This window comes from Schistocerca americana, chromosome 3 (genome assembly GCF_021461395.2).
Source record: "Schistocerca americana isolate TAMUIC-IGC-003095 chromosome 3, iqSchAmer2.1, whole genome shotgun sequence".
NCBI lineage: Eukaryota > Metazoa > Arthropoda > Insecta > Orthoptera > Acrididae > Schistocerca > Schistocerca americana.
This window is the reverse complement of record NC_060121.1, coordinates 160609682-160632669: the sequence shown is the minus strand read 5'-3', so window position 1 is coordinate 160632669 and position 22988 is coordinate 160609682. Positions and strand designations below refer to the sequence as shown.

General features: G+C 45.6%; 1 protein-coding gene across 1 annotated transcript in view; it reads right to left on the bottom strand.

Annotated features, from left to right (window-relative positions):
- Positions 1-22988, bottom strand: part of LOC124605942 (solute carrier family 22 member 7-like) — a 185330-nt gene that overhangs the window by 76674 nt on the left and 85668 nt on the right. The window contains exons 3-4 of the mRNA XM_047137901.1: positions 11863-12093; positions 3851-4008 (exon numbers count right to left, since the gene is read on the bottom strand). Coding sequence (XP_046993857.1) covers positions 3851-4008; positions 11863-12093 — 389 coding nt within the window. The remainder of the gene's footprint in view (positions 1-3850; positions 4009-11862; positions 12094-22988) is intronic.

Below are 22988 nucleotides of genomic sequence, written 5' to 3'. Positions count from 1 at the left end.
TCTTCTCACTGGTTCTGTCCTGAATCGGACTGTAAAGCCGTTTCGGAAGGTTTCCTTGGGCAGTTCATCTTCAGGGTTCTTCAAGTGTATTGTGTCTTTCGGTGTCTTTGCATTTGTGTCCACTGGGATGTGGTACACAATCATTAAAGGTCTCTTAATCTTAGGCTATTCACAAATCAGTTTCTCTTGCACCTTTTTGTTGTTGATTATCTTTTTCGTGACCCTTCATGTAGCAATTTCGAAGAGGATTACATTATCGGTTTGCTTGACCTTCTTCATACAAATTTTCTCTTTGGTCTGGTTCATTAAGTTCGTCAGATTTTGTTGCACTGTCTTTGCCTCTTCATTTGTTCTTGACTTTATGAGCAAAACATTTTGTTCGATTGCTTGCTCTGCTGTGATTTCAGCTGCAGGAGCTGTTTTGCTTGCATCTCTACTTGGTCGCTCTGTTAGTACCACACATCTGCATGTTTTCTCTAGTTTCGTTAATATTCTCTCATTTTATTTTTGTAGGTGTTCCGATCTGCACCGCCTGTTAATAAGGCCTGCTTTATAGCGCATTGCGATATTTTTGCCAGTAATTCCACTTTTAGTCCGCTTATTCTTGGGCTGTGTCATCTTTTGCCCAGAAAATTCATTTTCAATAAATACCATTATGTCTTCATACAGCTGCTTCATATTGAGTGGTTTTCTAACTGTAGCGTTATCCCTTTCGGCGTTATTATTTGTTTTATCCTCGTCAACTGCCACCGTTTCTTTACGTGTAGTCGTACTGACTACATCTGTTTGCCCATTTGATGTCGAGTGCAGTGCAAGGCCTCCCCACATTAAGAAAGAGGTGCTGGCCACTGGAGTCTTAAGCGAAGCACACGTTCTGAGTCGCCTGGAAAGTGTTCCATTAGGTTCAGGAATGGACTATGGACAGGCCAGTCCATTCCAGGAATGTTATTGTCCACAGACGATTGCCTCATAGATGCTGCTTTGTGACAGGGTGCGTTGTCGTGCTAATCCAAACAAATAACGTCTCCTAAGTGACCCTGTACCATCCGCAGTACACAGTGCTGTTAAATGAGTTGATATGCTACCGAATTTAGTGTTGTTTTCTTAAGCGCAGGAAAAGCAGTAGACAGTAATTACTGAAAACATTGCCATATCATAACACCAACTGCAGGGTTCTTTACTGTAGACATACACATGATCTTAGGTAACGTTCAGTAGGTTTTTGCCGAACACAAACCCCTCCACTATATTGCCACAGGGGAACACGTGATTCATCAATCTAAACAATTCGTCTCCAATCACCGACTGTCCAGCGGCGTCGCTCTATACCCGGCCTAGAGCATTGCTTAGCACTTACAAAGGGAGGCCACGACGTCTGGAACGCGGATTTACTGGAAACTTCATACACTCGTAGTACTCCACGAGGACAACAAAATGTGTAAGCAGTAGCGCGTACTTCTCCAGCGTTATTGAGAAAATCGCAAGATACTTTCGGTCGTCAAACATACAACTGTGAGTGGCCAGTTTTATCATGAAGGGGCGGCAGCCGAGTGGTTAGCGTTCAAGCTCTGTAATCACTGCATCGCTGGATCGAGTCCCGTTCGTCAGTTATTTTTATTTTCAACATAGCCATTTTCTTTACTATTTATATTACAATTGATATAATGAGAAGAATACGTGTAATTGGATGAACTTTTATTAAATTTACAATGTTATTTGTCAGTCTACAAATTTTTAATATCACAAGTAATATAATAGTCAGGTCTTCAGGGCTCCAGCAAAAATTCGACAGCTCATGAGCCCTCTGAAAGACGATGTAAGCCTTCCAACGCAAGGCGTGTGTACAATGCCGTCTAATTGTGGGCACATTTACGTCGGATACACTGTGCGTACCATTAACAGCGCCTTGTGGAACACGAGAGGTGTTACTGCCTGCGGTATCCTGAGAAATCACCGACAACAGGAAACAGAAAATGTACACCGAATTGCATTCGACAAGACATCTGTTATTAAACGGATCAATAATTTCTGGAGTAGCGTCATAAAAGACTGACAACACCCTTAATAAAGACCACTCTGCAGCTGAACACAGCTTGGAATCCGGCTACTGGAAGGCTCATGCAGGCTCGCAACGATAAAATTACCGTATAAGGCACCGTAGTGAGTAGCAGTGTTTTCGCAGAAGGTAGCCTCGCCAACTACACTAATGCTCATACATTAAGGACAAATGCAGAATGCGGTGCCACACAACGTGGCACTAGACAAAACTGGCGCTAATAGCATAGGCACGTAGGGAACACACAGGACACAGATGTGTAAGTCCACGGTATTGGTGATAAGTTGATAAAACCGCTCCGAAACACATGTGCTACAAAACGCCACTGTTTCCTGCGCATGTACCCCCACATCAATATGGGATATGATAACAATGCACAAGTACAAAGGCCGCACAACGGGTCTGGATCAGGTAGTCGAGCAGCTGCTGGGGTATAGCCTCCCATTCTTGCACCAGTGCCTGTCGGAGCTCCTGCAGAGACCTAGGGGATGAAGACGTGTAGCAATAGGTCAACAAAGAGGGGGTTTACGTCTGGAGAACAGGCAGGCCGCTCCATTCGCCTGATTCCTTCTGTTCCGATGTACTGCTGCACGATGGCAGCTCGGTGGCGCCGTGCGTTATCATCCATCTGAAGGTAGGTGGGACCCACTGCACGCACCACTGAAAAGGCGGACATACTGGTGCAAAATTATGTTCCAATATACCTGACCTCTTACAGTTCCTCTGTCAGAGACATGCAGGGGTGCATGTGCATCAATCATAACCCCATCACACACCATCAAACCACGAACTTCATATAGGCCCGTTTCAAGGACATTAAGGGGTTGGTATCTGGTTCCTGGTTCACGCCAGATGAAAACCCCGCGGGAATCACTGTTCAGACTATACCTGGACGTCCGTGAACATAACCTTTGACCACTGTTCCAGTGACCATGTACTGTGTTCTTTACACCAGGCTTTACGGGCTCTCCTGTGACCAGGGGTCAGGGGAATGCACCTTGCAGGGCTCCGGGCGAATAAACCATGTCTGTTCAGTCGTCTGTAGACTGTGTGTCTGGAGACAGCTGTACCGGTGCCTGCGGTAAGGTCCCGAGCAAGGCCACCTGCAGTACTCCGTGGCCGTCTGTGGGCACTGAAGGTGAGATATCGGTCTTCTTGTGGTGTTGTACACTGTAGACGTCCGTACTGTAGCGCCTGGACACGTTTCCGGTCTGCTGGAATAGTTGCCATAATCTTGAGATCACACTTTGTGGCACACAGAGGGCCCGTGATACGACCGAATGTGTTTGACCAGCCTCCAATCGCCCTAGTACTCTACCCCTCATAACGTCATCAATATGTGCTCTTCGAGCCACCTTCAACACACCACTAGCAAGTCTGAACACTTCTGCACACTTACTCGCTGCCCCGTACTCTGAAATGCACCAACATACCTCTGTGTATGTGGACTGCTGCCAGCGCCACCGAGCGCCGACCGCAGGTCAAATGAACCCACATGGTCATACGCCGAGGTCATTTAAACCGGCTAACCGCCCACCAGAGCGTTGTTTCACCATGTATCAGCATTATCCTTAATTTATGAGCATGACTGCAGTTCTCAGCTCGAAGCTCCTGGACATATGACCACGTGGCCCGGATGGAAGCTCGAGAAAAGTTATCAAGGAAGAAAAGAGTAAAGATACAGGAGAAGCCCTCTGTCAGAGTAGTTTCCAGTTCCTTCCATGAAAAATACTTTTTCAAGGTTTTGTAATCGTCGCTCTGGCACTGCTGCAACACTTTATCCCCCATAATCACCTACAGATACCGCCGACTCCAGCATGACGCCTGCAGCGCCCCCCACCAGCGACTCCGCCATGACGAACAGCGGGAGCAGAGACGGAGTGAACAGCATCGCCACCCTGCTGACGACATGCATCACCACGCAGGCCAACTGCAGCGGGCGACGTCCGTACCTGCAACCAGCGTATATCCGCTTGCTTCACAAATATTCCATTTCCCAGATTTTTTCTGTAAAATGTGTCAAGACACAAAGGAATTGAAGACATTAGCTGCCATCCTCGCCGTAATTATACACTACTAGCCATTAAAATTGCTACACCAACAAGCAATGCAGATGGCCATCGAGTATTCATAGTAGAACTGACATGTGATTACATTTTCACGCAGTTTGGGTGCATAGATCATGAGAAATCAGTACCCAGAACAACCACCTCTGGCCGTAATAAAGGCCTTGATACGCCTGGGCATTGAGTGAAGCACAGCTTGGATGGCGTGTACAGGTACAGCTGCCCATGCAGCTTCTACACGATACCACAGTTCATCAGGAATAGTGACTGGCGTATTGTGACGAGCAAGTTGCTCGGCCACCATTGACCAGACGTTTTCAGTTGGTGAGAGATCTGGAGAAAGTGCTGGCCAGGGCAGCAGTCGACCATTTTTGTATCCAGAAAAGCCCGTACGGGACCTGCAACATGCGGTCGTGCATTATCCTGCTGAAGTGTAGGGTTTCGCAGGAATCACATGAAGGGTAGAGACACGGGTCATAACACATCTGAAATGTAACGTCAAATGTTCAAAGTGCCGTCAATGAGAACAAGAGGTGACCGAGACGTGTAACCAATGGCACCCCATACCATCACGCCGGTCGTCAAACACGGATGCGACCGTCATGATACTGTAAAAAGAACCGGGATTCATCCGAAAAGTTGACGTTTTGCCATTCGTGCATCCCAGTTCGTCGTTGAGTAGACCGTCACAGGCGCTGCTGCCTGTGATGCAGCGTCAAGGGTACCCGCAGCCATGGTCTCCGAGCTGATAGTGCATGCTGATGCAAACGTGGTCGAACTGATCGTGCAGATGGTTATTGTCTTGCAAACGTCCCCATCTGTTGACTCAGGGATCGAGACATGGCTGCACGATCCGTTAGAGCCATGCGGATAAGATGCCTGTCATCTCGACTGCTAGTGATACGAGGCCATTGGGATCCAGCACGGCGTTCCGTATTACCCTCCTGAACCCACCGATTCCATATTCTGTTAACAGTCATTGGATCTCGACCAACGCGAGCAGCAATGTCGCGATACGATAAACCGCAATCGCGATAGGCTACAATCCGACCTTTATCAAAGTCGGAAACGTGATGGAACGCATTTCTCCTCCTTACAGGAGGCATCACAACAACGTTCCACCAGGCAACGCCGGTCAACTGGTGTTTGTGTATGAGAAATCGGTTGGAAACTTTCCCAATGTCAGAACGTTGGAGGTGCCGCCACCAGCGCCAACCTTATGTGAATGCTCTGAAAAGTTAATCATTTGCATATCAGAGCATCTTCTTCCTGTCGTTTAAATTTCACGTCTGTAGCACGTCATCTTCGCGGTGTGGCAATTTTAATGGCCAGTAATGTATATGTGCTGTCTCGTCATTCGGTTATATTGATCCTGCAGCCATTATGATTCATGACACAAAGGAATTAAAGACGTTAGCTGTCAGGCAGAATTCATTTATATGAATGGGAAAAGTTGAAAATTTGTGCCTGACCAGTATTCGAACGTCTGTCTCGTCCTTAATTTTTTTTATTATGAAACGCGAAGGTTAATACTGAAAGTTTTGGATCCGGTGGGGTGCGAACCAGAAACACACCATACACTGCTACCTTACAGTTATTGGACAATATTAATTTCTTTCTTGTTTTGATTGTAATGGCAAGAAAGAACGGACACAGGGGCAACTTAAGGCTGGGTGGAGACAAGGTGGGCAAGGGTCGCATGTCGTGGCCTAACCACGATGTCTCCCCCCCCCCCCCCCCTTTCTCGCCCCCTACTGTCACTGCGCTGGACTATCACATAGTACCGCCCTTTTCTTTATTTATCTTTTATTTTTATTTATCTGAAATTACTTGCTGCTCTAAAAAGGAAGGAACATGGTGGGACAAAATCCTACATGGCTTCCACCACTTAAACAGAAAGTGTATCATTTTTAGTCTTACCGTGCAACAACTTATTTTTCCATTACTTAAACAACAAAAAGTCTAACAGAGCCACAAAAATGAAATAATCTGTGTAAAGATACATCTGAAAGGTAACGGCAATGAGAATTCCACGACGACCGGTTAACTCACCACTTTTTTGTCAATTTTACCAAAAACAAGGTAACAGGAATGAAACATTCCAACAGTAAAGGATTTCTACACATCATCCAACTCCTTGACGACCAAAGACGAGATACAGCATGTTCGCAAAAAGTGGACGACAGTGTGGCAACCTATCCATTGGGTAGAAACCATATACTGGAAAAAGGCACAAGGTTCCGTGTCATGACCGCTCACCATCACGTAATGAACATAGAGCCCGATACGCCACACAACTGTATTGTTCTCTGTTCTGGGGAACAAGGTTGAATCGGGACGCAGGAGAATGTCAGTGGAGATTGTCGCTTCCGTCCTCCTGGCAAGAAATGCCAATTGTCGGCGGAGCCAACTGCAATAACTGTGTGCGCATGAGACCAAGGGGTGACATAAATGTATCTGTTTCATGGCAACAACTGCATCAGTCCAATAGGAAAAAGTCGAACGTTGTTGGAGACAAGGTTATGAACGACTTGGTACCACGAGAACACAGGGGTAGGCTGACACTGGATCAAACAACCTTCCATTCTGTGTCTGGTGATGGGGACTCCACAGAGGAAACGTGATTTGGAAACGTCCAGCGGCATACTAGCATTTTTACAGAGAGGTCAGATTGGGTTCAAATGGCTCTGAGCACTATGGGACTCAACAGCTGAGATCATCATTCCCCTAGAACTACTTAAACCTAACTAACCTAAGGTCATCACACACATCCATGCCCTAGGCAGGATTCGCAACTGTGACCGTAGCGGTCGCGCGGTTCCAGACTGAAGCGCCTAGTCCTGAAGTAACAGACATAAAAAAAATTCACGAATATGCCTTAATTTATTATTTATCCTACCAACATCTATTGGCGGAGTTAAGCTCTTGGGTCGGAGACAGGCAAAAAGGCGAGCTATAAGTCACTGGGGGACGCGAAGGCACTTAAAAGTAGTGCGTCGAAGAAGTAAATCAGAAGCCTCATCCCGAACATCAGGGAGGCCAAAACCTCCCTCCAACAGGGGTCGCGCCATAGCCGGATAACGCACTCGAAAAATAGGGTTTCACCAAATATACTTGCTAGATAATCGATGTAACTTTCGGGACATCATCGCAGGAAAGGCACAAATTTGGGCAACAAAATAAGATTTACACAACACGTAACTTTCCAAGGACTGAAAGTTATGAAGTAACGAGAGAGAGTGACGCGAGTGTTTAAGGATCGCTCGTTGAATCCAGTCCGTGACGGATGTCCAGTTTAACCCACCAATCTTCATCGGACAACAATCGATAACAATACCCAACGATCGATTGCGGGCGACCGCAAAAGCCCATGGAGTCTCAACCGCGTCAGATCCCCGCACACTGAGTAATCAGTGTCTCCGGTCGTTAACCTGTGCTCTCGTAAGACGACAAAATGCATCCTACAGTCCTTGAGGATCGGTATGTCGTCATGAGAAGGAAGAAGCACCGTAAAGCCAACGGCGCACGCGCTAACGATAAACCTTTCGCCCAATAACGACCTGCTATCCAGTCGAGCAACTATGGGCCTCAAAATGGGTTCCAGAAGAAGCGCGAGTAACGACATAGATAGCGGACTACACCTCGTCACACTTCTATGGAGGGGGCGGGGGGGGGGGGGGGGGGGGGGAAGACCACCGTTCACATCAGTAGACGCCTGAATGCCAGTAACTAGAGACGTGAACGTCCTTCGTGCAGCATCATTAAAACCAACAGCTGTCAACTCTCGCTACAGAATAACTTGACTAACCCCGTCACTCGCACGATTAAAATCAATGGAAAGTAGACCTCCCGTTAAAAGGACAGAGGAGGCAGTCGAGATCACGACATTCAGCAAGCGAGTACGACCCAGATGACAGCCTTGATAACGCGCGACCACGCCAGCGAGCAAAACCGACAGACGGCTGTTTATCGCCAGTGCGACTATTTTATGACCAAAATAGAGTAGCGTCCCGTCTTTTTGGTAATTAAAACAATTCTTCCGATCTTAATGGAGGCTGGGATGTAGACCCCTTGCACCATTTCATGCACCATATACGTTATCGTATCTCCTATCAGAGGCCAAATCCGAAAATAAAATTCTTCGGCAAGAACATTCAAACCCGGCAATGTGCGGGAAGGAGAGTGAATTGCAATCTCATGAACGTAGTCACGATGAAAACTGCCAAAAATTCCTCATTGAGAGTTGGCGTAACAACACTATCAAGGAGGAAGTAAAATCAGCAGGCCGTATTTCGTCATATTCCACTCCGGTGTAGAGATCGGAAAAATACCGAGAGAGTTCACGCATTATATCTGGTTGGGATGACCACTCGCTACCACCTACAGAACGAATGGTGCTCAGACACTTCCTTGGAGGCAACGTTCGAAGCCGAATTAGATCATACACAGACCCCAACTCATGCTGGAGAACCGAACGTGTCTGGGAAGGCAAACGAAGACCATCTAATTGCAGTATTTTGAGTTACGGGAGTTTCGCCGTCAGGTAACGACATTCATAACTCTCAGTGGGACGTCTCGCGAACAGTCATAAAGATCGCGAAGGACAGCATAATAAAATTCCCGAGAGTTCCTCATTTCATCCGCTTTAACGTTGCTAAATGGCATGAGTGCAGTGCAAAGCCGAGGTGTGGCAGTGGCAGCCCACCATTCCGTAAGCGAGGGATAACACACTCGGAAATGGCTTGCTTGCCCCGCACACGGCAGCGATGACGTCATCCAGAGAGGGGACCGCCAAATATGGCGAGAAAGATGTACCCACTGGGTGACCTGGTTAAGAGTCATTGAACCAACACAGTGAAGTTGGCAGGAATTATTTCAACTGACAAATGCGGAATACGTAGTGAAGCAGCCAAATGAAAGTGGTCCAGCCGACTGCTAGAAGTAGCTGTAAAGTATGTAAACCACACTAAAGTTGGATATTTTCAGATCTATGTTTCTCGTAGACTCAACGAATTTTTACGTTGTTCACAAATTGCAACACCTTCTAGGATTTTCACGCCAATTAGGCCATATAAGCGTGATCTTTTCCAAATGTACGTCCGACCAAAAAGTTTTTCTGGAGTCCAATACGTGATGTTAATGACACTTTTATTGCACACAGTTTTCTTATACCCCTGTCAGGATTCTTCACTGCGCGATTGCAGTACAAATAAGTTATGTTATAGTTTGTTATCCACATCCTGTGTATTACAGTTGTTCATTATAAACATTTATAAAATGTTTGTAACTTGTGTCCTGCTGTTTTACACTGAATATGCTAAACATTCAGTAATTCTATTTTCAATTTTTATTATGTTTGACATGGACTACTGGTCAATAAGTTGTCCTCACCTAAAGTACGTTTGTACTCCCAAGATGTAGTTCTCAATTTAATGAACAACAGGTCACATATTTCTTTTCACTTAAAACTGTGTTGTTAAATACTGTTATGTACATAACCAATATGTATTGATATATTAGATAATTCATCTGTAACTCGATATCTACATTCCAGCTAAAGTGTTTAAGTGTGTACATATTCAAGTACGTATTTTGTTTAGCAATCACTTTAATTGATTATGAGCAGAATATTTTCTATATGCTTTGCAAAATGTACACTCAATGGTTGAGCCCCTAATGCCTTTATCTTAAGGTTTACATTGTTTAAATAATGTTACCCATCGCTACCGCTACTACATACATATGTTGTCAATATTCCTTTAAGCCCAATTTGAGTACATGGTTGGTTACACTGTTGTTATTTATTCCCTCCCCTTCGTTATGATACTAGCACTACTGATATACTAAGCTTCTAGTTACACACTGTAATGTAACTTCATTAACATATGAAGATTTCCTTTAAATATAGTCGATATGTGGCAGTACTACTATACCTGGATGCATATGAACACTGAGTGACATTTCAACCCATTTAAGAGCACTGTATTTTAGCTTGTTTTAATGTTACAGGTGCGATTTCCATTACGTTTATGATGTAATTGACGTTTGTTTATATACTCATGCATTTCATTACGTATATGCAATGAATATGATACTGTTTAACATTAGGTTTATTTATTATTAGGGTTATAAAATGTTTCCTACCTCGCATTGTTAACATCTATGTTATCTTATGCCTGGAGATAGAAACTTCATTTTCTCTTTACATGTGAAACTATACCTAATATTTTTACCAAAGATGGTCTAGTCCTCTACATTACCAAGTAACATGTCATACCATGTTATACCACACAACAAAAATTTTCTTTTAAAGATCTTTGACGAACTTATCAACATTTTTTATGAAGTAAAATTTACGGTTCGGATCTTCTCTTCAGTACTGCTCTGTGTACATTTAGTATTTGTGTGTTTGCTTCAAAAGTCGTGTGTCATAAATTTACATTGATGGCATGCACTACAGATTTTTAGTAATGGCTAATGCAATATGGTGGCTTAAACCATTTTAACCTTGTAAGTATTCGTGTTAATTTACACTTCTTTGTAAATAACAGTTAACATTTTCTGAATACTACATACAATTATTTGAATCTTTTTGTAGTATCCATTAATATGGTCCAAGACTGAACCCAGAAGATATTTGGGTTTAATATAAAAGTTCCTAACGGTTCAATTATGTATCTTATACAAAAATTTGTAAGTTGAACGATGCACACAACAGTTACTGGATCAACAACATCTTTGTTGTTTACTACTTAACACTAAAATTCCATCGTCTGGTGTACAAAAAAAAAAAAAAAAAAATAACACTTAACTGGCCGTGCGGTTCTAGGCGCTTCAGTCTGGAAAAGCGTGACCGCTACGGTCGCAGGTTCGAATCCAGCCTCGGGCATGGATGTGTGTGATGTCCTTAGGTTAGTTAGGTTTAAGTAGTTCTAAGTTCTAGGGGACTGATGACCACAGATGTTAAGTGCCATGGTGCTCAGAGCCATTTGAACCCATGCTGTGTGACCGAAATTTTCGTTCCATGACAACGCTGGGGGAGAAGGGGGGATGGGGTAGGAGGGGAGAGATTACCTCAATCGGTAAAACATTCTTCTTTTTTTATACTCCAGATGACAGAATTATAGTCTTCAGAAATCAGTCGTGTAGGCAATAAAAATATTTTTGATTCAGCAGCTGTTGTGCGGCTACTGAAATTTACAAAATACAATTGTGGCTGCTTGACAAGAAATCGAAGAAAAAGTATAGTCAGAGAGTTAAATATCAGCACTGGCTAGGAAGAAATAACGCGACACCCTGGGGCCCTGTTCTCGCCATGCACGCACTCATAAAACATTTGCCAGACATCTGGGGGGATTTTTCAGATAAGACCTGCTTCAGCCTGACCTCACTGAATCTTCTTCTCCTTTGCAGGAAGTCATTTTGCTTCAAGTAAAGGTTCCTCCCTAACTGTGAACTACATTTCATGGACGTACTGTGCATTATTCCTACCGCCACGTGGTTGCATGGAGAGCTGGCAGCCACTTCTGCTGGTTATTTGTGAGCTTTCAACTCAGCATGTGCCAGCTCTCCACGTGGCACACTGCTCCCCTCAGTCAGATGTAGCGCTCTGGTGTACGGGCGATTGCAATGCCACTACCCGTTCTTGTACTGACAAACAGGGATTGTTCATATCCTTTAAGACCAAATGGTGACAGAAAATGCAAAGGTAATAAGAATAGAAGGATTTTTTTTAATTACATGTCACCCATGTAGCCGAACAGCAGTCCCAGGACTGCTCCAATGTTCTGTGCATAGAACATGACGTCACTGACGATGTGCATGTCGTCGCAGACCCAGTTCATCTCTGACGGCACCGTCAGAGGGTACCACGTGTCGTCGTACTCCCAGCCGTGCTGGCAGGGCACCTCGGAAGCACCGTCCAGGGCGCTTCCGTTGTACATCAGGCACTTGCTGAATGTCCCTCCTTCCCTGTGTAACATAAGTAGAACCTCATTATTAATGCATTCTGCAACATAATTAGAAAACTAAAGCACTGGATACAACTAGTAATCTAGGACAAAATCCAGAAACTGTTTGGGAAATTTGTTTTGCAGACTGTTGTATTGCCTAACAAAAAACTAGAATCAGCCACAGGACACCAGAGAGAATTATCGTTTAATGATGCTCGTTCGCTCCCCTGTGTTTCGTGAGGTGCACTGGATTCATTCCACAGCTGTTTTCTACTGATAGGACTAGAGTGTAAGGAACCTGTTTCGGAAGACACCACTCAGTCCTACTATGTGGACTAAACAGTGAAAGACTTTATGTGGAAAAGGACAGTTACGAATTAAACTACCAGTACGTTAAATTTGCCTAATTTTCTGACAAAGTGAAGCACCAAGCATGTTGATGAGGTACTCCCATGGCCAACGAGATACCCATATCTCTGCCTGACAGAACACACGTTGGGCAAGCTCGGATGTCAACTTAGAACTACTTAAACCTAACTAACCTAAGGACATCACATACATCCATGCCCGAGGCAGGCCAGGAGATAGAGGACGAGTTACAACATATGTAGGTCAGCTTGCCTCGGATACAACGGCAATCGAACCAATGCATGCATCCAGGACTGAGTGCTCGTAATGCCTTTCTCATAAATGGGCTAACACTTCCAGGATTTTTGAAAATTTGACTCGGTTTTTTAGTCACTGCAGTAAGTTCACAAAGCCTTCAACTCATGAATTTTCAATTCGTTTCCTCCTTTCTTTTCGGTGCTTCACTTCTTTTGTGAGGCACTGAGTGAGAAATGAAGGAGTGGTCTGTGATGGAAAATAAATATTTTTCTACAGGATTAAAACATAATTGAAATGGTGTAAATCCACCTTGTTTCATCCATGAATCTATTGCTGCTTTAATATGTTGTTATTTACTTTGCACAAATATGGTCTTAATGTACAAGTTCCTAGAACTGTAAGTGAATGATAATGTGAATGAGCTGCGGCGCGGCTGTCGGGCGCCAGACGCTATCGATTACTCCTCTGGTTGAGGCTGGCACTATGTGCGACCGCGAGCGCCTCCTGTCGGAGCGGGTCCTAACGAGGGAGTGAGTGCGAGTACGGGAGTCTGGGGCGGACAGCAGGGGAGAACGGACATTGCGGCCGCACTCTGAGGCGACAAGAGAAGAGTTGTTGTGCACGGCCGAGAAGGGAGCGTTGAGCAAGGCGGCAGTCAGCATCGCTTTCCGGGGGACACAGAGTTGCGACAGTCCAGCGAGCAGACACCAGTTCCGCGAGCAGTGCTCCGGTTTGTGGCCGTGACGTGGGTCGTATATGGCGCAGTGTAGTTTGCTTGGTACGCATCTGCTGCTCCCTTTATGCCCACGTGTGTTGTACTGTCCGTATGTGCATTGAAAAGGTTACGTTCCGGCTTAAACAGTGGCTTGTACTTTACATTCATGCATCCTGACTAATTTGTTTTGCTGCAGGCAGCTATAATTTTTGTCGCGATTGCCTTAGCCCGGTGGTGCCTAGTATCCGAGAACAAGACAGCTAACGTGTGACCTGTTGTTTTGGGTTTTGGAGTCCTGTTTGGGCAACCTAGTTATCACGCACACAAATGTATTACTGCCGAGTGAGGTTAGTGCAAATCTTGTGGAACTGAGCTTTCAGTGACTGGTTCGTCTGCAAGTTAATTAATTTAACTCTTGTGGTGTGTTGTTTTTTCGCTTTCAATGGTGAATTTCTTGCCATTCATTTGTGTATGTTTCGCCATTAATGAGAACTGTGAGTAAGATAGCAAGGTCTTGAAGGGCTTGCGTATCCTGACTGTAATTTGGCTACTGTTTAATTTGATTTCTTGTTTATCGGTCTGGTGAAAACTTATGCCAAATTTACTAATTTCTGCCTGTGGGCCGGATGCTGGTTTGAAGGTAAATCCGTTGGTAAATCTTTACTTAACAAAGTGATCTTGCGTTGGGCTAATTCCATTATTAAATAGTTTCTTGTGTGCTATAAATTGTATTACCATAGACAAGGAGACAGGGCACATTCTGTGGTCGAGGGGTAGGCAAGGTTGCTGCTTTGCGCGTGGCGTCTTGTCGCTCGCTATCATTTCCCGCGTTAGTACGGGCGGCGTGAGATTTGTTTTCTCGCGGTTGTGTGGCCGCTAATCAGCTGTGCCTGCTCCCACTTCAGGGTGTGCCGTGTTTCGTAAGGCGTACGCCGACTTTCAGTCACTGTTACTCCTGTGTTGCTGTTGTTCGCTTACCGAAACGTTAGTCTGTTTTAGCACGGTGGCCACTGGGCCGTGACGATGTCCATTGATGACCAGCGTTGGGGCGGTCGTCCGCTCTGAGTGGTTTCGGTCGCTTGGACTTGGCAGTTACCTTTTGGTTAAACAGATCAAACTTGTTTATTTGCTGTAAATTCCTAAGTAGTTTGTGAGAAAAGTTGTGACTCAGCTATTCATGATTTAACACAATTCAAGCATTTTGGTAAGGCATTTTCCCATCTATGTTTTATTTAAATGAGAAATATTTATTGGGGTAATTCACCTGTTGAAGCTTAACATAAAATTTGTAACTTAGCTTTCATGATTTTACTTAATTTAAGCATTCTTGTAAAGCAGTCCTTTATCTACGTTTTATTGATTGGTAATTCCTTATTGGGGTTATTCACTGGTTGAAGGTTAACATATGTTAGTAACCAAGTTTATGTCGTTGCTTAATTGAAATTTGTTAAGAGCCTTTATTGCTGGAAGATCCTTAAGGCTTGGGTGCTTGTAATTGTGAATACTGTTGTCTATGTTGTGGGATACCCTTCCACTTCCACAGCCAAGCTGTCCTATCTACCAGTACAGTGAAGACTGTAAGGGAATGACAACGTGTCAAATGTGCAAATGTGGCAGTCTTTACTCAAAGGGGGGGAGTAATGTTGTTCGGTAATTTGCCTTCAAAACAATTACCGGTATACAAATTCATTGCCTTTCAAGTCACCACCAACTCTCTCCTGAACCAGAAATGAAACGTGGAAACACATTTTAAAATGTTTAATTTCTAATGTATTTTCAAAAATAGGAAATTACACATTCAGAAATATGTGGGTTTTTTAACGATACATCAGTGAGATCCAGTGAATACCATTACCATTTTGGTTCATGTGGTGGAGCGGAGCCTGTGATCTGGGGCAAAAGGTTGGAATCAAACAACAAGAGGAGTGCACAAAGGACGTGGAGGAGAGAATCAAATTGGAACACAAATATGTCTGTTACATTTACTGATTTGTTTCTAACTGAAGGCATTCCTCTAATTTCTGCACACACACACACACACACACACACACACACACACACACACACAGGGCATATCATTGATAATTCATACTGTTCTTTGACCGATAGGAGACATATTTCAAGTGACTGAAAACCAGTGCAGGGCCAACGGCCTTGCCGCAATGGTAATACCTTTTCCCGTCAGATCACTGAAGATATGCACTGCCTAGCGCTGTTGGCAAGCGGGGTGCACGCAGCCCTTGTGAGACAAAGTGGGGTGCTACTTGGTTGAGAAGTAGCGGCTCTGGTCTCGTAAACTAACAAAACGGCCGGGAAAGCAGATATCACCAATATCATTTTCTCATTGTTTAGCAGGGGTCAACTCAAAACAAATAGCGCTCATCACGCCTTTCATGCCAGTGTCGACAAAAAGTGTCGTCTTTTGTTTCCCATTACAAACAAAATGATACTTAAAGCGTAACTTCAAGTACCCTTTCTATAGAGCTGATCCAGGTTAGTGTGAGGGTGATTACCCCTGAGGGGTAAATGAAATTTTCTAAACTGAAACTAAATCATTTTCAAAAGATTTTGAAGTTTGTGGTAAGGTCTTATACAACCAAACTGCTGAGGTCATCGGTCCCTAGGCTTACGCACTACTTAATCTAACTTACACGCACACATCCATGCCCTAGGGAGGACTCGAAACACCGACGGGGGCAGCCGCGCAGACCGTCACAAGGCGCCTCAGAATGCGCGACTACCTCGCGTGAACATTTGCAAAATATTATTACTATTATCACAATTTTGAAAGAATGTAATACTGATTATATAAATTATCATTAATTATTGTTTCTCAATTAGCAGCATTAATACGGTGAAGGGTACAGGTTCCTCACATAGACCAATACACACATACGTTACGCTCTGTCCGGTACATCGCTGATGATAAAAGCGAGACATACACGTAACAAGGTAATTATCTCAAGAAAATGTCTCCTCCAAGCTATAGATAGGACCAGCAGTAGTTCAGATACTGCACCATTACTCTCTTCCAAAGAGATAAAAAAATAATTGACAGGACGTAACAGCAGTAACTCCACAATCGCTGCTATAGTGCTGTTATTATTGTTATTATTATTATTACTGGTATTACAACTACACTACTGGCCATTAAAATTGCTACAACAAGAAGAAATGCAGATGATAAACGGATATTCATTGGACAAATGTATTAAACTAGAACTGACATGTGATGACATTTTCATGCAATTTGGGTGAATAGATCCTGAGAAATCAGTACCCAGAACAACCACCTCTGGCCGTAATAAAGGCCTTGATACGCCTGGGCATTGAGTCAAACAGAGCTTGGATGGTGTGTACAAGTACAGCTGCCCATGCAGCTTCAACACGATAACACAGTTCATCAAGAGTACTGACTGGCGTATTGTGGCGAGCCAATTGCTCGGCCACCATTGACCAGACGTTTTCAATTGGTGAGAGATCTGGAGAATGTGCTGGCCAGGGCAGAAGTCGAACACTTTCTGTATCCAGCAAGGCCCGTACAGGACCTGCTTCATGCGGTCGTGCATTATCCTGCTGAAGTGTAGGGTATCGCAGGGATCGAATGAAGGGTAGAGCTTCGGGTCGTAACACATCTGAAATGTAACTTAACCGTTCAAAGTGCCGTCAATGCGAACAAGAGGTGACCGAGACGAGTAACCAGTGGCACCCCCTAGCATCACGCCGGGTGATACGCCAGTATGGCGATGACGAATACACGCATCCAAAGTGCGTTCACCGCGATGTCGCCAAACACGGTTGCGACCATCATGCACCTGTAAACAGAACCTGGATTCATCCGAAAAATGACGTTTTGCCAATCGTGCCGCCAGGTTCGTCGTTGAGTACTCCGTCGCAGGCGCTCCTGTCTGTGATGCAGGGTCAAGGGTAACCACAGCCATGGTCTCCGAGCTGATAGTCCATTTTGCTGCAAACGTCGTCGAACTGTGTGTGCAGATGGTTGTTGTCTTACAAACGTCCCCATCTGTTGACTCAGGGATCGAGACGTGGCTGCACGATCCTTTACAGCCATGTGGATAAGATGCCTGCCATCTCGACTGCTAGTGGTACGAGGCCGTTGGGATCCAGCACGACGTACCGTATTACCCTCCTGAACCCACCGATTCCATATTCTGCTAACAGTCATTGGATCTCGACCAACGCCAGAAACAATGTTGCGATACGATAAACCGCAATCGCGATAGGCTAGAATCCGACCTTTATCAAAGTCGGAAACGTGATGGTACGCAATTCTCCTCCTTACACGAGGCATCACAACAACGTTTCACTAGGCAACGCCGGTCAACTCATGTCAGCATGTTGTAGGTGTCGCCACCGGCGCTAACCTTGTGTGAATGCTCTGGAAAGCTAATAATTTGCATATCACAGCATCTTCTTCCTGTCGGTTAAATTTCGCGTCTGTAGCACGTCATCTTCGTAGTGTTGGAATTTTAATGGCCAGCGCATTACTGTTAGTGTCTGAAGTCCGACGCAAATCATTAACAGTCTGAAGTCTTCCAATTTCCGACCATTCAGAAGTAGGAGGGCAGCTATCAAACGAACAGTAACAACAGTGCACACATTTTAACTTGGTTGATTTTAAATGGATCTGCAGTGTGCACGTCAAGCAATTGTACAATGGACAGTAATAATGCTAGGGATTTGTGCTTTGTTCAAGTTGGCTGGTTCAAATGGCTCTGAGCACTATGGGACTCAACATCTATGGTCATCAGTCTCCTAGAACTTAGAACTACTTAAACCTAACTAACCTAAGGACAGCACACAACACCCAGCCATCACGAGGCAGAGAAAACCCCGGACCCCGCCGGGAATCGAACCCAGGAATCCGGGCGTGGAAAGCGAGAATTGTAACAAGTGTCTGCCCTCACTGCGGATAGTTAGCTTTCTTATCTGAGGAGTTGTGGGTAACACTTCTCATGCACCACGAACTCCTTCGTCATTCATTCTAACACCTTCTCTTCCCTCCCCCTCCCTCCCCGCCCCCCCCCCCCCCCCGCGCCACCCCAAACATACACACAAACCAAGTATCATTCACCTTTCGTCATTTTAAAAATAAATGTGTTTCAAGGAAAGTCTTTCATTCTAGAGTTTAGTTTGGTGCTGAAGATGGTAACGTGGAGGAGGGCGGCGGTACAAACGGCAGGGCAGATCTGGGGGTGGGAGGGGGTGAGGGCGGGGGTGCTAGCTATTGTCTGATTGCACTTGGCGGTAATGGTGTAGAAAAGATTGGGAACCACTGGTCTAGTGCTATATTTTTAACGATATTTATTAACGAGGTTACTAAAACACAAACAATAACCGGTACTACAGCGCCGACTGAGCACCACTGCATGATTGGCAGGAGCAGTCAGCACACGCCAGGCCAGTCCTGTAACTGCTCGAGTAATGGTTATTCTTCGAGTTTTACTGACCCTTTTAAATACATATACATAAAATAAATGTTGAACTAGACGAATCAGGAAACCCCTTATTGAATGAGCACGTAAAATTCCGCTAATAAATCATTTTGTTTCTAAAGGGGAAACAAGCCGATACTTTCCGTCGAGACTGGGCATCGCATGAAAAACGTGGTGAGTACTTACTCCAGCTACACGCTGCAGAAACGACAGTGCAAATGTCTGACGAAACACCGGAGAATATGTGCCTGACAACTGCTAGGAGAGACACACGGTATACACTATGTGATGAAAAGTATCCGGAAACCTGGCTCAAAATGACATACAAGTTCGTGGCGCCCTCCATCGGTAATTCTAGAATTCAGTGGGGTGTTGACCCACCCTTAGCCTTGATGACAGCTTCCACTCTCGCAGGCATACGTTCAGCCGGGGGCTGGAAGGTATCTTGGCGAATGGCAGCCCATTCTTCACAGAGTGCTGCAATGAGGAGAGGTATCGATGTCGGTCGGTGAGGCCCGGCACCAAGTCGGCGTTCCAAAACATCCGAAAGGTGTTCTGTAGGATTCAGGTAATCCCTCTGTGCAGGCCAGTCCATTAAAGGGTTGTTATTGTGTAACAACTCCGCCACAGGCCGTGCATTATGAGCAGGTGCTCGATAGTGTTGAAAGATGCAATCGCCATCCCCGAATTGCTCTGCCACTGTGGGAAGCGAGAAGGTGCTTAAAACATCAATGTAGGCCTGTGCTGTGATACTGTCACGCAAAACAACAAGGGGTGCAATCCCCCTCCATGAGAAACACGACCACACCATAACACGACCGCCTCAGAATTTTACTGCTGGCAGATGACGTTCATCGGACATTCGCCATACCCGCACCCTGCCATCGGATCGCCACATTGTGTACCGCGATTCGTCACTCCACACAACGTTTTTCCACTGTCCAGTGGTCCAATGTTTACGCTCCTTACACCACACCAGGTGTCGTCTGGCATTTACCGGCGTGGTGTGTGGCCTATCGACCATGAAATGCAGGTTTTCTCACCTCCAGCCTAACTATCATTGTGCGTGCAGTGGATCCTGATGCAATTTGGAATTCCTGTGACGGTCTGGATAGATGTCTGCCTATTACACATTATGATCCTCTTCAACTGTCGGCGGTCTCTGTCAGTCAACAGACGAGTTTGGCCTGTACGCTTTTGAGCTGCACGTGTCCCTTCACGTTTCCACTTCACTATCACATCGGAAACAGTGAACCTAGGGATGGTTCAAATGGTTCAAATGGCTCTGAGCGCTATGGGAACCTAGGGATGTTTAGGACTGTGGAAATCTCGCGTACAGACGTAGGACGTAAGTGACACCCAATCATCTGAGTGCGTTCGAATTCCGTGAGTTCTTCGGAGCGCCCCATTCTGGTCTCACCATGTCTAATGACTACTGAGGTCGCTGATATGGAGTGCCGGCCGAAGTGGCCGTGCGGTTAAAGGAGCTGCAGTCTGGAACCGCAAGACCGCTACGGTCGCAGGTTCGAATCCTGCCTCGGGCATGGATGTTTGTGATGTCCTTAGGTTACTTAGGTTTAACTAGTTCTAAGTTCTAGGGGACTAATGACCTCAGCAGTTGATTCCCATAGTGCTCAGAGCCATTTGAACCATTTTGATATGGAGTACCTGGCAGTAGGTGGCAGCACAATGGACCTATTATGAAAAACGTACGTTTTTGGAGTTGTCTGGATACTTTTGATGATGTAGTGTAAATGCCAGTGTAAGACTTTCTTTTTCTGATTCTGTCATCTTTGCAAAAATTCTCTTTCCAATGCGACTTGTATAGATATTTGTTATTATCTGTGAGAGTGCGCTTTGCACTGGGAAATTGGCAATTTGCGGCACACCTAGTCCCAGTCTCGCGCAGCCAGCCAAATAAGCACTGCTCCTGAAGTAGTGCCTCAAAAGGGGGAACTGCTGGATCCAGTCAGAAGTTACACGGAGACAAACGAGCGAGTTCTTGGCAGAGCCAAGTGCAAGATCCTCGAGAAGCTGAAGTACTACCTGAGTGAATTTCCTGCTGATAGTAGCACCCTGGTGGTTTTAAGATTGATACGGTGCACTGTCTTTTGTGCGAGCGGTGCATCCTGCACATCTGGTGGCAAAATCAGAATCTAACCCATTGTTCAGTTTGGAGGATGACCATGAAATTTTGGTTCAAATTCAAAACTTTGTGGCCAGTTATAATAGTTGTTGCTGTTACTCTGTGCAAGCCAGGCGTTTAGTGGTCATGACTTCCTGTGTGGCCTGAGATGCACCTCGTTAGTGCATTCCAGTATGCCTGGGGCAGAGCCTAACTTGCAGCCACACTGCTGTGTGTGAGCTGAGCACAAGCCCGTCACCTACTGTCATCGTGGAAGTGAGCTGCTTGCCAGTGCCTCCCATGGAAGGCAGAGCACATCAGTGCACTGTGACTCATTGTTACGGCATGCTGCTGGCCAGAGGAATGCCCCATGGCTGCAGGTCAACCACCAGCACCCCTCAACACCTGCCTGCCTGCTTGCCATGCCAGTCCCACCGTGGCAAGCTGCTCGTCAGTGCATGGCTTAGCTGCCAGCCACAGTGCTGCCGGCATCGTGGTCTCCTCGCCATGGCGACCTCCAGCCATGTGGCCCATCTGCTCTAGCTGTCTGTGCCGTAGACCATGCTGTCTCAAGCCACTCACACATGTGCCCATTTGACGCTACCAACCTCATACCATGCCCCCTCCATCGCCACCACCGCGCTTTGCTCGCCATGGTTGCACCAGCCCTCTGAAATCTGAATCCTTGCAGCCCATCTGCTATAGTTGTCTTTGCTGTGGACCATGCTGCTTGATGCCACTTACTCATGTGCCCCATTTCACGCCACCAACCTTATTCTGTAGCTGACCCATCATCAGCCCACCTTTGTCATGGCTACACCAGGCTCCAGCAACCTGTAACAAAGTGGCTCATCTACTGTATCTGCCCCTGCTGCAGATCATGTTGCTTGTTGCCACTTAGTCACATACTCCAGTAGCCTCATTCCGTGACCAACCTGTCGACAAAATGGTGCTGGCCTCACGATGGCCGCACAAGCCCACTGTAACCTGTAGCCATGCAACTCATATACTGTAGCCCTTTGTGACGCCCTTATAGCAGCACTTTCAACTTGCCACCATCCTGCAGACGCTGTTTGCTTGTCGCCCTATCAGCCTCTTGTTACCGGGAATCCTGGCGCCCAGTTGTATGGTGCACAACGCTCACCTCCACGAGGATCACCTGCAAACTATATGTCAAAGCAGCCTGCCAAGAGCTGTTCTGCCTGACGGTCCTAGCAACGACCTCTGTGCCATTTTCCGCTTCAATGCTTTTCCTGTTAGCTACGTCAGGTCCACACAACCCACATACACATTGCTGCCATCAACCATCACACAACGTGCGTCACACAGGCCAGTGCCATGACTAGGTGAGCACCCTTGAACATTGATTAACGAATGCAATTGGGGACTCTCAGACCTTGGAACTATAGTTTTAATTCGACAGTGTTAAACCAATTGTGGTCAGTTGGTTTATAGAGGTCTTTGAGGAACGTGCATTGGAGTCAGCGACCTTGAAACCTGCGTGTTTTTCAAATATGTAGACGATACTTTTGTTGTTTGGCCTCATGGTAGTGAGAATTTAAACCGGTTTTTGCAACACCTGAATTCAATCGACCCGAATATTCAGTTCACTATGGAGGTGGAAAAGAATGGATGCCTTCCCTTCCTTGATGTGTTGGTCAGAAGGAAGACTGATGGTACGTTGGGACGTTCTGTTTATAGGAAGCCTACTCACACTGACTTGTATCTGCGAGCTGATAGTTGTCCCAATCCAACTCAGTGTGAAGGAGTACTTCGTACCTTGGTTCATAGGGCCGAAGTTATCCCAGACTCTGATAGTTTGGCAGCTGAGCCATCACATCTCGAAGTCACGTTTCGTCAGAATGGTTATAGTGAGAGGCACATCAAACGTGCGTTGCGCTATCAGCCTTCTATGCAACGGGTGAGTCACGATAGCAACGAAGTGGCACCTAAGTCTACGGCCTTTTTGCATTAAACAGGAAGCATTTCCAACAGGATTGGACTATTTTGCG